This window comes from Gopherus evgoodei, unplaced genomic scaffold, assembly GCF_007399415.2.
Source record: "Gopherus evgoodei ecotype Sinaloan lineage unplaced genomic scaffold, rGopEvg1_v1.p scaffold_59_arrow_ctg1, whole genome shotgun sequence".
Taxonomy (NCBI): Eukaryota; Metazoa; Chordata; order Testudines; family Testudinidae; genus Gopherus; species Gopherus evgoodei.
Window position 1 is genome coordinate 322,771 of NW_022060080.1, and position 14,870 is coordinate 337,640.

The 14,870-nt window shown below is 51.7% G+C and overlaps 2 protein-coding genes across 2 annotated transcripts in view; both read right to left on the reverse strand.

The window, feature by feature from the left end:
- LOC115643426 (adhesion G protein-coupled receptor E1-like) overlaps nucleotides 1-14,870 on the reverse strand; it is a 138,875-nt gene that overhangs the window by 66,020 nt on the left and 57,985 nt on the right. The window lies entirely within an intron of this gene.
- Nucleotides 1-14,870, reverse strand: part of LOC115643439 (proto-oncogene vav-like) — a 59,690-nt gene that overhangs the window by 28,243 nt on the left and 16,577 nt on the right. Inside the window, exons 2-5 of the mRNA XM_030547472.1 lie at nucleotides 13,126-13,242; nucleotides 3,781-3,839; nucleotides 2,409-2,474; nucleotides 289-397 (exon numbers count right to left, since the gene is read on the reverse strand). Coding sequence (XP_030403332.1) covers nucleotides 289-397; nucleotides 2,409-2,474; nucleotides 3,781-3,839; nucleotides 13,126-13,242 — 351 coding nt within the window. The remainder of the gene's footprint in view (nucleotides 1-288; nucleotides 398-2,408; nucleotides 2,475-3,780; nucleotides 3,840-13,125; nucleotides 13,243-14,870) is intronic.

A 14,870-nucleotide genomic window follows, 5' to 3' on the forward strand; every position in this document is an offset into this window, starting at 1 on the left:
CCGTCTCCTCTCTGCTCTACCCCCTGGACCCCTCTCCCCTTCCAGGAGTCTTGACTGCTATCCCCTCCTCTAACCTCTACCTCCTGCTCCTCTATCAGAGCTGGGAACAGAACCCAGGAGTCCTGACTCCCAGCCCCTGGCTTTGACCATTGGCTCACACTCCGCTCCCCCGAGAATGGAACCCAGGAGTCCTAGGATACCCCCACATGCTGAATACCTCAAGCCACCTTCGGAGTACAGCCCACTCCAGCAGCAGGGACTCAGCAACGCATCCTTCCTGTTACTTACTGGCATGACAACTGGCTCCGACCTCATCAGGTCTTCATAGATTTCATCTCCTTCCGCCTCCTCATTCTCCACGCAGTCGTACAGGTCGTCATCTTCCTCCACCGTGTCACTGGGGAGTTGAGAGCAAGAAGGAAGCTCAGTGCCCTGGACCGGGTCTGACCCCTTATCTTGCAGAACAGTCCAGATGTTCAAACTCAAGGGCCAAAATTCAATATTTAGGCACCTAAATAAGTGGTCTGATTCTCAGAAGTGATAAGTTCCCCCAAGGGTTCCTCAACACTTTCTGATTAATATCTGCACAGACCCCGACTGAGATCAGGGCCCCATTGTGCCAGATTCTGCACAGACCTGGACTGAGATCAGGGCCCGCACTGTGCCAGGCACTGCACAGACCTGGACTAAGAACAGGGCTCCCATTGTGCCAGATGTTGCTAGGGTTGCCATGTGTCTGGATTTTGACAGGAGCACCTGGTCCAAAAGGGACTCCGGCAACTCCGGTCAGCACCACTGACCGAGCCATTAAAAGTCCGGTTGGCAGGACTGGCAGGCTCCTTACCTTGCTCCCTGGCCCCTAGAGGTAGAGTTGGCCGGAGGGGTCCATGCAGTGTCCCCCACCCCAAGCGCTGGCTCTGCAGCTCCCATTGGCCAAGAAACGTGACCAACGGGAACTGCGGGAGCAGCATCTGCAGACAGGGATAGTGTGCAGAGCTGCCTGGCCACACCTCTGCCTAGGAGCCGAGGGACATATTGCCGCTTCCGGGAGTTGCCTGAGGTGAGCGCCTCCTGGAGCCTGTACCCATCACCCCCTCCTGCACTCCAATCCCCTGCCCCAGCCCTGAGCTCCCTCCTGCACACCAAACCCCTCATCCCTAGCCCCACCCCAGAGCCCACACTCCTAGCCAGACTCCACACACTCTCCTGCACCCCACCCCCCAACCCAGAACCCCCTCCTGCACCCTGAACCCCTCATTTCTGGCCTCACCCTGGATCCCGCATCCCCAGCCTACAGCCCGTACCCCCTCCCCCAACCCAACCTGGAGTCCCATCCCACACTCTGAAGCCCTTGTCCTCGGCTGTACCCCCAGCTGGAGCCCTCACCCCCTCCCACACCCCAACCCCCTGCCCCAGCCCAGTGAAGATGAATGTGAGTGAGTGCAGGTGGGGGAGAGCAAGCATCAGAGGGAGGGGGGGATGTGTGAGTGGGGACGGGGCCTCAGAGAAGGGGCAGGGCCTTGGGGAAGGGGCAGGGCAAGGGTGTTCGGTTTTGTATGATTAGAAAGTTGGCAACCCTCTGCATAGCCCCTGACTGAGATCACACCCCCCATTGTGCCAGGCGCTGCACAGACCCCGACTGAGATCAGGGCCTGTCGTCTTGGGCACTGCACAGACCCCCAAAAAGATGGGAGCCCTCATTGTGCTGGGCACCTCACAGACTTCAAGTGAGATCAGGGCCCTCATTATTCCAGGCACTGCACAGACTCCAACCAAGACTGGGGTCCCCCTTGTGCTAGGCCAGTGTTTAATCTGTGCCAGGGCTGAGCCCCAGGACGTCTGGGCCTGGCAGTTCAGAGCCCCCGCGTCTCCGGGCCTGGCCGTTTAGAGCCCCGGCGCCTCCGGGCCTGGCCGTTCAGAGCCCCCGCGTCTCCGGGCCTGGCCGTTCAGAGCCCCACCTGGCCGTTCAGAGCCCCGGCGTCTCCGGGCCTGGCCGTTCAGAGCCCCCGCGCCTCGGGGCCTGGCCGTTCAGAGCCCCGGCGCCTCCGGGCCTGGCCGTTCAGAGCCCCCGCGCCTCGGGGCCTGGCCGTTCAGAGCCCCGCCTGGCTGTTCAGAGTCAGACTTGCCACATCAGTTCTGAATGTAAAAAAATGGCTTGAGCCGCAGCACCTTTTTCATGACAAACTAAGCACCGTGTTGCACACTGCACAGACTCATAATGAGAGAGTCCCCACCCCGAAGAGTTTGCAATATAAACAGGCAAGACAAAGCCAAGAGCGTAGTCTCCATTTTAGAGAGGCAAAGTTGCCCAGTGGAAAAGCAGGGAACAGGACCCATTTGAGTGCCAAGCCAGTGCTCTCTCCAGGTCACCCCCTATGGCTTTTGGCGGAGACACAGAGGGCACTTACTCAATCTGATCCGAAAGGTCACCATAAATGTCGTTGTCCGCGACGCTGTCCTCGGTGGGGAAGGGCCTGAAAGAGGACAGAGACGGCTTATGATCAGGTTATAACGCGGACAAGCCTCATTTGCGAACATCTCCTCTCCAGGAGGGCTCATCTCTCTGGCCTGTTTTACCCTTGCTGCCCCATGTCCCAGCGGCACAGGGCTGCCTGCATCCCTGCCCCTATCATGGAGGTGATCAGCCAGAAGGGGTCACTCCAGAGGCCGTCCATGGGCAAACATCGACAGATGTCATGGTCAACCAAGATAGCCATCTACTAACCACATCACCACCACAGCTGATAACTTCTAAGGGCTGGTCCACACTACGGGGGGAAATCGATCTTAGATACGCAACTTCAGCTACGTGAATAACGTAGCTGAAGTCGAATATCTAAGATCGGATTACTCACCCGTCCTCACCGCGCGGGATCGATGTTCGCGGCTCTCCCTGTCGATTCCGCAACTCCGTTGGGGTTGATGGAGTTCCGGAATCGATATAAGCGCGCTCGGGGGTCGATATATCGCGTCTAGATGAGACGCGATATATCGATCCCACAGCAATCGATTTTAACCCGCCGATACGGCGGGTAGTCTGGACATAGCCTAATTGAGGAGAAGGGCTGGGAGGCAGAACTAGGCCCTCCGATATGGTTTGATGGGGAACAGTTTTCCTGTTCTGTAAATATAAGAGTTCAAAAATTTTCCCATATTGAATTGGGGGCAAAAAGCTGCAATCTTGAAACTAGATCTGCACTGAGAAAAGTAATTTTTTTTTTCTTTTCAGGTGCATTGGAATGTTTCATTTCAATCATTTCAAACGTTTTGTTTAGACCAGCCAATTTATTCCCTTTTTTAATAAAATCCTTTTTTTAAAAATCTGTCTAATTAGCTTCAACCTCCCAACGAAAAGTTGTTTCCAACTGAAGAACTGGGATTTCTCCATTTTGAAAATGTCCAAATGACACATTCTGACCATCTCAAAACTTTCTTCCGAGTCAGGAAGAATTGGGCCAACTTTCACAGCCAGTTTTGGTGTCAATGAATCAGCATTTTCTGATGAAAAAATGATTTATTGGAAAATTCCTACCCTCGATATCACCCAGTGTGGGACTCTGGATCCCTGGGTCGTGAATTCTAGACCCGTGAAGGCTGCCTGATTAGGGCCATAAACTAGGATCCTTCTCAGCAAAGAGAGGCCAGGTGATATTAATGAACTACCAGGCTTATTATCCCATTCACCAGCACATTCCAAAGAGAAATAAAGCCACCTCACATATGCATATTCAAATTCCCTGCTGTAGCACTCAGCCAGGGTGTGTTGCCAACCTTACTTACATGATCCCCTTGGACTGAGCTATCTGAGTCCATGAGAGAATCGACAAGGTCTCGATCACCTAGGAGGGGAGAGAGGGGCATGTTACATCAGTGGACAAGATGGACAATTGCAAGGGTGGCAAGAGAACCATAGCAAGGGTGGATTGGACCCACAGAACCCGGATTGGAACTCCCCAAGGCTCTGGGAATGCAGTGTTGCCCTGTGAGAATGTTAAACTGACAGCAATGGAGAGTGATCCCCCACCCACTAAGCGCAATGGAGACTACCGCTCCCAGGGGAGCTGCTGAATGCTCAGCACGATTGCAAATATGGCCCCTTGGTGCTAAACCCCAGGGGTTTCCATGCCCTGGGTTAAAAAGAGCAGCAGGCTGGGGATTTTCCCAAGATTTTCCCAGCCCCAAAACCTGCTGGGCCAGCTGACCTCAATTCCCAAATGTGTGGCTTTCCCAAAGTACAAAAAGAAAAAAACAGAAATGTCTCTGTCCAGGGAGCTTTTATTCCAGAGAGCAAGAAAGAACCAATGTAAACTCTTCATGAAAGCGAACGAATATGTACTCAGAGACACAAGGTCTCTCACACAAAAAGCCCCTTTGTAACACTCTGCATCTGGACTGCAACACAGAACAATAGCCACCCAGCAGCTGTCTCTTCAGATAGATAAGGAGAACCCTCCTGGACACAGATCTTCTTTAAGGCACCATATATCATACAAACAGCACACCAATTATCTGGGGGCTTTGGGTGCTTCTTCTCTACACGTGGTTTAAAGGACTTTGTGACCCTTGGATTGAAAGGGGCAATATAAATCTATATTGAACTCCTGCTTCCAGCGTGCCCCCTGCTGCTGTGATGGGGAAAGCACCACAAAACCAAAACTGGAGCTCCTTAAAGGCCAGCTGGGGACACCCACTCACTTCTCAGGAACCACTATTTATTATTGTTATGATTTATTTGTGTTATAGTAGCACCTACAGATCCCTGCACGAGATCAGCCCCCCCTCCACACCATTGTTCCGGGCACTGCACAGACCCCCACCGAGATCAGGGCCTCGTTGTGCTGGGCACTGCAGAGTCACAGTAAAAGACAGTCCCTGCCCTGAAGAGTTTATAATCTAAATAGACAAAGGGTGGGTGGGGAAATAGAGACCTGAGGGGGAAGCGACTTGCCCAAGGTCACCTAGCAGTTCAGTGGCAGGAAATGCTCCCACCCTTGCCCCCGAACTCTGGGGCAGTTCACCAGGCCCAGACGCGCAGCGGCAGAGTTCTATTGAGGGTTACTTGAATTGTGAGCACTGTGGAACAAGAAACTTCTCTTTGCTCTGTGTTTGTGCAGCACCTGGCACAGCAGGTCTTGGTCAGTGACTGGGGCTCCCAGGCAGGGCCATAATCATGATAAATAATAATAATTCTAGGCTCGACCCCGCAACACAGAGGTGACCCTAAGGGACATGCTAGGGCAGCTAAACTGACTATTCCAGACCCAGAAGGATGTCGCTGTGCTGTAGTGCAACATGGGAGCTCTGCACACGTTGCCCAGCGCGCTGATCCTGCAAAGGAAATGTTGCAGCACTGCCTGCCTGCCTTCTTCCCTAAGAGAGAGCTGGAGCATTGGGGCTGGTTGGGGAGCAAGGGAAGTGAGTATTTGGGGTGCGTATGGTGGGACCTAACTTGCACTGTGGCTCCGGATGACTCTCTAAGATGGCTGCCTCATGAACCAAAGCCCCAAGTGACTCCAATCTAGGGTTGCCAACCAGATAGTCCAGGTTTCACCCTTGTGTGTCCAGGTGCCATTTGGCAAGCCCTGAGGTCCTGCTTTTTGATCGTGGGTGGGGGGAAGGTGGAGCAGGGGCTTTGCGGAAAGAGGCGGGGCCTTGGGGGGTCCAGTTACCAGCCATTAAAAAGGTGGCACCCTACTCCAATTAACGCCAAAAGGGGGCCAGGAGAAGGGGACGGGGCGTGATTGGGCAATCGATGGTCCACAGACATCTTAAAGCCTCTTAAAGGGGGCAGGGCAGGGAGGAGAAAGGGACAATCAGAGATAATCTCTATGTGATATCTTGGGACATTTGATCTGTGATGCAGGTTATGTCACCTCAGACCGGCCTCTCTGGGAGGAAGCACAAAACTCTCCACTTCCTTCTTGGCCAAGACTATTTGACACATTCTCGGGCATGCGGGGGAGCTTTTCCCTTTTCCCTGTTCAGCAGGGTTCATGGGAGGCAGCTCCGGGGAGGGTGTCACTGTCACACAAGTCACAGAGAGGGAGCAGGGAGGTTGATTTACTAGCAGTGATCATGAAGCCAAGTGCATGGATGGGGGGCTTCGGGGACAGGCAACAGCAATGATCAGGAGCCTGGAAGAACTCTCCTATGAAGAGAGATTGAAGCGAACAGGAGGCAAATATGCGGATACAGAATAAGGGATTCACAGATTATAAAGCCAGAAGGGACATTGAGATCAAGTGTGACAACTAGAGAAAACAGAGGGGGAGTTAGACCAGCAAATGTTAAATGTTTTGGAAGAGAGAGAAATTCATCAGGGATAAAACAACCCCTTACTATTGGGGATTAAGAAGATTTTCCCGAGGGGAGATTATCCCACATGAGCCTCTGCAGCGTGTGGTGCTGGCCACTGTATGAGGCAGAATATGGGACTAGATGGACTCTGAGTCTGACTGTTATTGTTATTTATTAGGAATATTATGGTAGCTCCTAGGAGCCCCAATCTTGGCCTAGGACCTCATTGTGCTAGGCACTGTACATTATTTATTCGATGTAGGTATTTATTCCCTAGGTACTGTTAGAAGTCCCAGTCACAGATCAGGTGCCAAGTGTGCTAGGTGCTGTACAAACATACAACAAAAAGACAGTCCCTGCCCCAAAGAACTTTTTCAATCTGGCAGTTCCTATTTCATTTCCCCAAAGCCCAGTAAACTAATAGCTCTCTTCCCTAGATGTTTATCTGACCCCCATCAGTGTCATATCTGAGTGCCTCACAATCTTTACCACATTTACTCCCACAACACCCCCTGGATGGCAGAGCAGGGCTGTTATGCCCATTATACAGATAGGAACTGAGGCACAGAGATTTGCTCAAGGTCACAAAGAGATGCTGTGGCAGAGCAAGGAATCTAACCCGGGTTTTCTCAGTACTGCTCTGTCCTCAGCATCATTGTAGTAAGGGAATGTGAAGCATCAGCTGTTCTCAGCGTGCATGGGAGACAGACCCCAGGTCAGGCTTCAACCTCTCTTCTGAGGCGCCCAGCATGGGCTGGGGCAAGACCAGTGCCAATTGCGAGGGTTTGGGATGCGGCCTGCTAGGATCTGGGCTGAGGCCCAGCAAACTCACTCGCACCAGGTTCTAATCTCCTCTCTACACGTATCCTTACAGATCCGCAGCCAGCTCCACTGTCGCTGAGGTCTCAAAATGGAGCAAACTGAGCCCGGGCCTATAATAGTAACAGCTAGTTCTCCTGGAGCACTTTTCATCTGTAGTTCTCAAAGCCCTTTTCAAAGGAATCCATATCACTATCCCTGCTGTACAGGTGGGGAAATTGAGGCACGGAGGTGAGGCAGTGACTTGCCTAAATTCATCCAGCAGACCAGGGGCAGAGGTGAGATCCCTGGAAACAGGAAATTACAGGACAGTTCAAACATCAAACATAGGACTGCAAATGGCCATTTCTCACACACTGACCTGGGCAACCTCCATCCCAAAGAGGCAATTCTCCATAGTCTAAATGGGGAAACTGAGGCACGGGAGGTGGGGGCAGGGAAACAATGTGCTTGAAGTCATGTGGTGAGTCAGTGGCAAAAATGGGAATAGAATCCAAACTCCCAGGCCCCCTGCTCTAACCACATGAGGCCACTCCCCTCCCAGAACTGGATTTAGAACCCAGGAGTCCTGACTCCTAGCCCGCCCTGTTCTAAACTCTGCTCTCCCCTCTCAAAGCTGGGGAGAGAACCCAGAAGCAGCTATTAGTCAAAACTAACTAACAAATGCTAGACTGCGGCACATAGGTAAGGAGACCATCGATCCATAGTTGGAAATGCCAGGCAAATAGGAGGCAGCTTGCTGAGTGGACAGCCCAGGGGACACTGAACCAGGGGATCTCCACAGCTTTCAGCATGAGTCTCTCCAGCTTCCGCTGCAGAAGCAGCTTCATTGCAGCTCTAACCAACCCACCATCTCTGTGGCTCAGGCACAGAACTGGGGACACGTAACACACTGAGCACCCGAACCCCCTCCTGGATGGAATCAGAACTGGGTCGACTGTATGTGTGTCACACAGGCCCTATACTGCCAACAGCAAATGGCATTTCTGCCACTGCGCAGGTGTCAGAGGATGACCTATAGCAATAATAGTATCATCTAGCGCTTTTCATCTCAAAGCACTTTGCAAAGGAAGCTAGGTTTGTTACCCCCCCCCCCATTTTACAGAGGGGAAAACTGAGTCACGGGGAGGCAACATAATTTGCTCACAGTCACTGGCAAAGCTAGCACTAGAACACAGGTCTCCCAGGTCAGTGGTCTAACCACCAGACCATACTGCCTCATACTATTAGACTTTTATGGCCCCAAATATCACTATGTCTGAGCATCTGACCCTCTTTAATCTGTATTTATCCTCACACAATCCTGGGAGATAAGGCAGTGCTGTGATCCCCATCTGATAGCTAGAGAAGCAGAGGCACAGGGAGATCTGCTCAAGGCCACTCAGGAAGCCTATAGCAAAGCAGGGCCTTGCACGCAGCTGGGCAGTGAGTGCTCTAACCATTGCACCATCCCATCCCCGAGTCTCAGATCTGAAGCACCAGGGGTCTAACTTTGAGCCTTCACCCCTGTCACCGGGAAGCCCTCGCCCCCCATGACGCGCAGCAGCATCACAGTACGTGACACACGCACCCAACCATTCAGCTCTGTGAAAGCCAGAGAAAGCTGCTAGCCCCAGCTCCTCTTCCACGCCCCAGCAGAACAGAAACTTAGCGAGCGGCCCAACCTCGACAGGATGCAAGATCTAAAAGAAAAACCACACACGAGCTGCAGCACCAGAGCCGCAGAGACACAGCAAGCGCATCTCGCGTGCAGTGAGAACGCGGCCTTTGCAGATCCACAGATTTTGGGACCAGACGAGACCATTCGAGCATCAGATCGAAGTTTGAGACCAACCATTTGCGTTTGTCTAAAACATCTTCCAGAAAGGCTGTATCTGAAAACCTTAAGAGACGGAGAATCCGCCACTGAACTGGGGAGTTTCTGGCAGTGATTACCCCCCCCTACATTGTTTAAAATTGGTGCCTTGTTTCTAATTTGAATGAGTCTGGCTTTTCCCTTCCAGCTGCTGGTTCTTGCTGATCCTTTCTTCAGTTGATAAAGAGCCCTTTAATAGACGGTATTTTTCTTCAGTTGATAAAGAGCCCTTTAATAGACGGTATTTTTCTTCTGCATCTGTGGGTATGCTGACTACACTGTACGTTCTGGTATGTCTACACTGCAGTCAAAGACCCATGGCACGACTGTGGCTGGCCCAGGTCAGTTGATTCGGGATTGTAGGGCATTGAAATTGCAGTGTAGATGTTTGAGCTCGGGTTGGGGGTGGGTCTCGGAGCCCAGGGTCCAGCTTGAATGTCTACACTGCTATTTCTAGCCCCACAAGCCCGAGTCAGCTGGGCCAGGCTCTGAGCCTTGCCGCCCTAGGTTTTATAATTGCAGTGTAGATGTACCCCAAGCCTGGGCTCTGATTCAGGTTTGAGACCAAGCCCTCCTTTTGTCTACACACAGATCAGTCTGACTCAGGTCAGCAAGCACTCCGCACCTAGACCCCTTTTAGGGGGCTGGGTCAGAGCCCAAGTCCTGTGGTGACTTGGGTCCAAGCCCTGTCATTTTGTAATGTGGACACAGCTCAAGCCACAGTTCCAAGTTGTGCAGTGCAAGCTGGGTCCAGCAACTGGCTCACAATGCAGTGTGGACAGTCAAGCTTGGGCTGGGAAACACTTAGTCCACAAACCTGGGCCCCACAGACCTGGCCTTCGTGTGCAGTGCAGACATACCAAGTGGGGTCAGGATGGCTAGCGAGCCAGCTCTTCTTGGGGAAAGGTGGACACTCCCTAAAGAAACATTTCTCAAAGGCAGCCACCATGGCCACGTGTGGCCATCAGTGGCTTTACATGTGGCCACGACAGTCTCCTGGGCAGTGCTGGGGCAAAGCATCACGCACCCCCCCTTTGTTGCTCCTGGATGCGCTGCCTTGCACACCTCTGGAGAGAGGTGGGGTACAACAGTGCAGGAGCAATGTGAGTTCTTATCCACGTTGCGGGGCAGGGGTTGGGCGGCAGGCTCCAGCGGTGGGACTCCAGGAACCCGGCAATGTGGCCCGGGCTCCGACCGTGGGGCAGCGGGTACTGACTCCCGCCCCTGGCTCTGGCCACGTGGCCCTGACCTCCAGCTGCAGGGCTCCAGCCTCTTGCACCTGGTTCCAGCTGGGTGGCAGCAAGCGCTGGCCTCCGGCTCCAGTCCCAGACTCCAGCCACGCAGTGGCGGGCGCTGACTCCTGACTTCAGCTACACACCCCTGGGCTCCAGCGCCAGGCTCTGGCCCTGCAGCAGCAGCCACTGGCCTCGGGCGCTGACCCACAGCTCCGGCTTCACAGCAGCGGGCTCCGATCCCTGGCTCCGGCCACGCAGTTCCTGTCCCCAGCTCCAAGTTCTAGCTGTGGGTCCTAAGCCCCGGCCCTGGCCACTTGGCAGCAGACACCACGCCCTGGCTCTGGCCACACGACAGTGGGGCTCATCATCCTTCCTCCCCCGCCCCCCGGACCCAGCTGCCTTCCTGGCCTCCCATCCATCCCCTGCATTGTGGGCCCACGCTGCCTCCCCTTTCCATCCTCCCAGGCCCCATCCAGAGCTTAATGGGTCCTGGGACTTGCTGGGGAAAGTGATATTAACAAATATGCAAGTATCACTTTTCTCAGCAGACTTACTAGCATCTGTGAAAAGTGACACTTGTGTGTTTGTTAATATCACTTACCACTTTTCCTAGCCTCCCAGGTAGTTACTAAGTGCGCTGTGACGTTAACAAACATACAAAGATCATTTTTCACAGCAAGCCCCAGGACTCATTAAACCCTGGAGGAGGGGCCAAAGTGGGAGGCAGCATTATCTTTGTTACTGAGTCTGCCAAAAACCCCTACAAATACAAATGACAGTGATCTGGATGGGACTCTGTGCATATTTAATTCTTTTTCCTAAAGTTAATTAAGTATTTTAGGGAAAAATTGTCAGTGCAGCCACCAGTGAGAGTTGGTGGCCGCACTCTGACGCCACCAAACAATTGCTGTGAGAAACCCTACCCTAAAGGGAGCAGATTTATCGTCCAACAAATACGTACTCAAAGCACTTTACAACTGTGAGCCATTTACTCCATTTTTTAATTGGGGAAACTGAGGCACAGAGCAAGTGTAGCATCTTCAAGGTCTCACAATGACAAAGTCAGGAATAGAACCCACAGCTCATGAGGGTTCGTCCACTGCTCTAGCCACTAGACCGTACTGCTCTGGGAGGCAAGTGGCTAACCTTGAAGACTCCTTGAATGTGGTCAGGCTTGACAAAGCTCTGGCTGAGATGATTTAGTTGGGAATCGGTACTACTCTGAGCAGGGGGTTGGACTAGATACCTCCTGAGGTCCCTTCCAACCCTGATATTCTATGATTCTATGTCCCAGCCTTGCAATGGCCTTGGCTGCACTGATAAATTCAGTATGGCCAGCCCCAAACTTTCAAAAATCAGGAGCCAGGCTCCAAAACAAGCAATAATACTCCATTTGGGTTTTTTTTCCAGATCTTTTGTTCAGAAAAGGGAAAAATTCAATAAAAAGTTGGACAATTATTTAAAAAAAGGTCAATAACAATTTTGGTAAAAATGTCACTAAAATTTTCACCCCCAAATTCATCAATATTTTCACCTTTTTTGGTTTTTGCAAATATTGTCCCCCTAACTCACAAGTATTTCTTTAAGATTTTTATTAATATTTTCCCCCAAAATCTTTGTGCATTTTCCCAAATTTCTCCCAAATCACTAAAAAAGTGTCCTGAATATTTTCAGTAATATCGCCACACAATTTTCCACCAGTATCACCAGCCAAAAGTTCACTAAGGTTTTCATACACAAAACCCACTAAAGTTTTCAAAAAAATCTTTACTAATATTTTCATGACAATTTTCAGCATTATCACACAATTGGTCACTAAAGTTTCCACTGACATTTTCACACACAAAAAGTCACCCCAAAAAAAATCACAAATATTTTTTGTGCAAATGGGTCTGTTTCGATCCATAGTGATATTTTTCAGCAAATTGGTTCACGGCTTCTCAAGCCGCGCTATTTAACCACTCATTATGGCACCTGCTAAGTGATAGCAGTGACTCATTGAGGCTAGGGTTAGGGGGCAGGGGAGCAGGATTTGGGAGGAGTCTGACTCTTTCTGAAACTATTTGAGAAACCTCAAGTGTAAAAAGAAACTGAAAAAAACCAAAAACAGGTTCCACTTCTGTCGTGTGGGTGGATAGGGGAGAGGCAAGAATGGGGCACTGGGTCTCACTATGGAACACTAAACACACAAAGTGTCCATTTATTTGGCTATGGACAATGGTTATACTGTACAGTCTAAACAGCAGTGGGGGTACGTTAGAACAAGGCGTGGAGTGGATGGAAGTCAGGACTCCTGGGTTCTATCCATAACTCTGGGAGAGGGGTGGGGACTAGTGTTTGGAGCAAGGGGGCGCCAGGGCTCTTGAGTTCTTTCTCCAGCTCTGGGAGGGGAGGGCAGTGAGTCTAGTGGTTAGAGCAGGGAAGCGGAGTCAGGACTCTTGGGTTCTATTGCCAGCCCTGGGAGGGGAGTGGTGTCTAGTGGTTATTCAGAGGGGGAGTGGCACTGGGAGCCAGGTCCTGTGGGTTCATCACCAGCTCTGAGAGCGAGTGTGGTTTAGTGGTTAGAGAGGGACACTAGACGCGAAGATTCTTGGCTTTACGGCTGATGCTCTGTGCGGCCCTTCGTCAAGCCACTTCCCCTCTTTGAGCCTCGATTTCCCCACATGCCATCTCAGAGTTGAGAACAAGACTGGGGATTCCTTCCCTGCTCTGCCACCGACTCCCTGGGGAACCATGGGCAAGTCATTTAGCTGCTCTGTGCCTCAGTTTCCCCACCTTAACACGAGGACATTAGCACTTCCCTGCCATGCAATGGGGTTGCGAGGAAAAAAATGCATTAAAGACTGTGAGTCGCCCAGATGCCACAATGACGGGCACCAAACAGAAACTGATCAATGATCCAACCAATCAAAGGCTGACCTTCCCAAAATCCCGCACGTCGAAGAGATCGAAGACTTCAAAGAGCTCGTTCTTGCGCAGGCCGAACTTATCGCAGCACGTGGAGAGGAAGGTGCGGATGTTCTTGAGACACAGGAACTGAAAAGGAAACAGGAGTCGATGCTTAATCTGCAAGCTCATTGGGGCAGGGGCTTCCCTTTTATGGCTGCATGTCTGTGGCAGCCCCATAGGGCCCTGATCCCTGACGGGGGGGCTCAGGGGCTGCTGCATTACACATGCATGGTAATAAATTAGGGGCGGCAGGTCTTCTCCTCCCCAGTCCCTCCTCTGTGCTGGTTCTGGTGGCCACCAGAACAGCAGCATCGTATCCCCCCATTCAATCCCCAGGACATGAGCCTGCTATGGGCCAGCTCATCTGCTTGAGCCCTCAGCTCAGTCCCTGTCTTGGCAGCCTCTGTGAGGGGTTTGTCAAGGGGAGAGCAGATCTCGAGAGAGGGGGATCTGGGAATGGTGACAGAGCAGTCCCAGGAGACAGGAAGTCGGAGGGTCAGACAGAAGGTCTGGCTAGATTTGCCTGGCTTCAGAAGGGTTAGTGGAGCTCTGAGGTAGGAAACCTACGAGGCTGAAGAGAGTTCAGCTTGGCTTCTCGAGTCCCAGCAACTTCCCACATAGACAGAGGGTGATGGGCTCCGGTGGGTGGGGGGGAATTCCTCAGAAAAGGTGCGGGACACCAAAAGCCATTCCAGTCACCCAAGCAGCAAAGGTTGGTGCTGGGAGATGACATCGGACACAGCCAGGTCATGACACAATATTTGCAAATGAAGAAGACTCTTAAGACAGAGAGACACAGATAGGGCGAGATGAGCAGTTTCTGTGCATAAATTTGTTTCTTTAATGCTTCCAGCTCCATGTTGGATTAAATTTGTTCTTAGTGTAATAAATATGATGCTTTATTTTCACTATCTGCAAGCCTATGGTCTAGTCTACACTAAACACTTAGGTCAACCCACCTACGTAGCACAGACGTGTGAAAAATCCACTCCCCTGAACAGCGTAGTTAAGCTGACCTAATCCTAATGTAGACAGCATTAGGTTGATTAATAGATTCATAGATTTTAGGGTCAGAAGGGACCAATGTGATCATCTAGTCCGACTCCCTGCACAAAATAGGCCACAGAACCCTACCCATGGAAGAATTCATCTGACCTCCTGTATAAAACAGGCCATAAAACTTCCCCAGAGTAATTCCTAGAGCAGATCTTCTAGGAGAAACATCCTCATTCCCAGAGACTTGGGCCCAGACCATCAGAGGCATTTGAGCTCCTAACTTCCACTGAAATCAATAGGAATTGGGTGCCGAAATACCTTCCAGGAGCTGTGCCTCAGGGACTGCCTGGGGGCAGCAAAAAGCCTCAGGGGGCTATCAAACCCTTCCCAATCCCTGCATTCTGAGGCCCTGCCTGGCCACTGGCATCATTTAGAGCAGCCTCAAGGCTGCTCTAATTCTTCCTCTGCTCCACTAGGAAGCTGAAAATAGCTGTAGTGCAGTATGTTCTGGCCATGAGGCTGGGAACACGGTAGCTGTAGGACTCTTACTAGTTCCACACTGGTCCCCCCATGGGGAGATTCTCGGGGGGGGGGGGCTGTTTCCACCTGCTTTAAGGCCCCTCTATGCTGCACCAGTGGCTTAAAATCCCACCACAGATAAGGCCCAAGTCTGAGTCCTGAAATAGACTGAGAGGTGTCTCCAAAGCACTGTGAGGTCT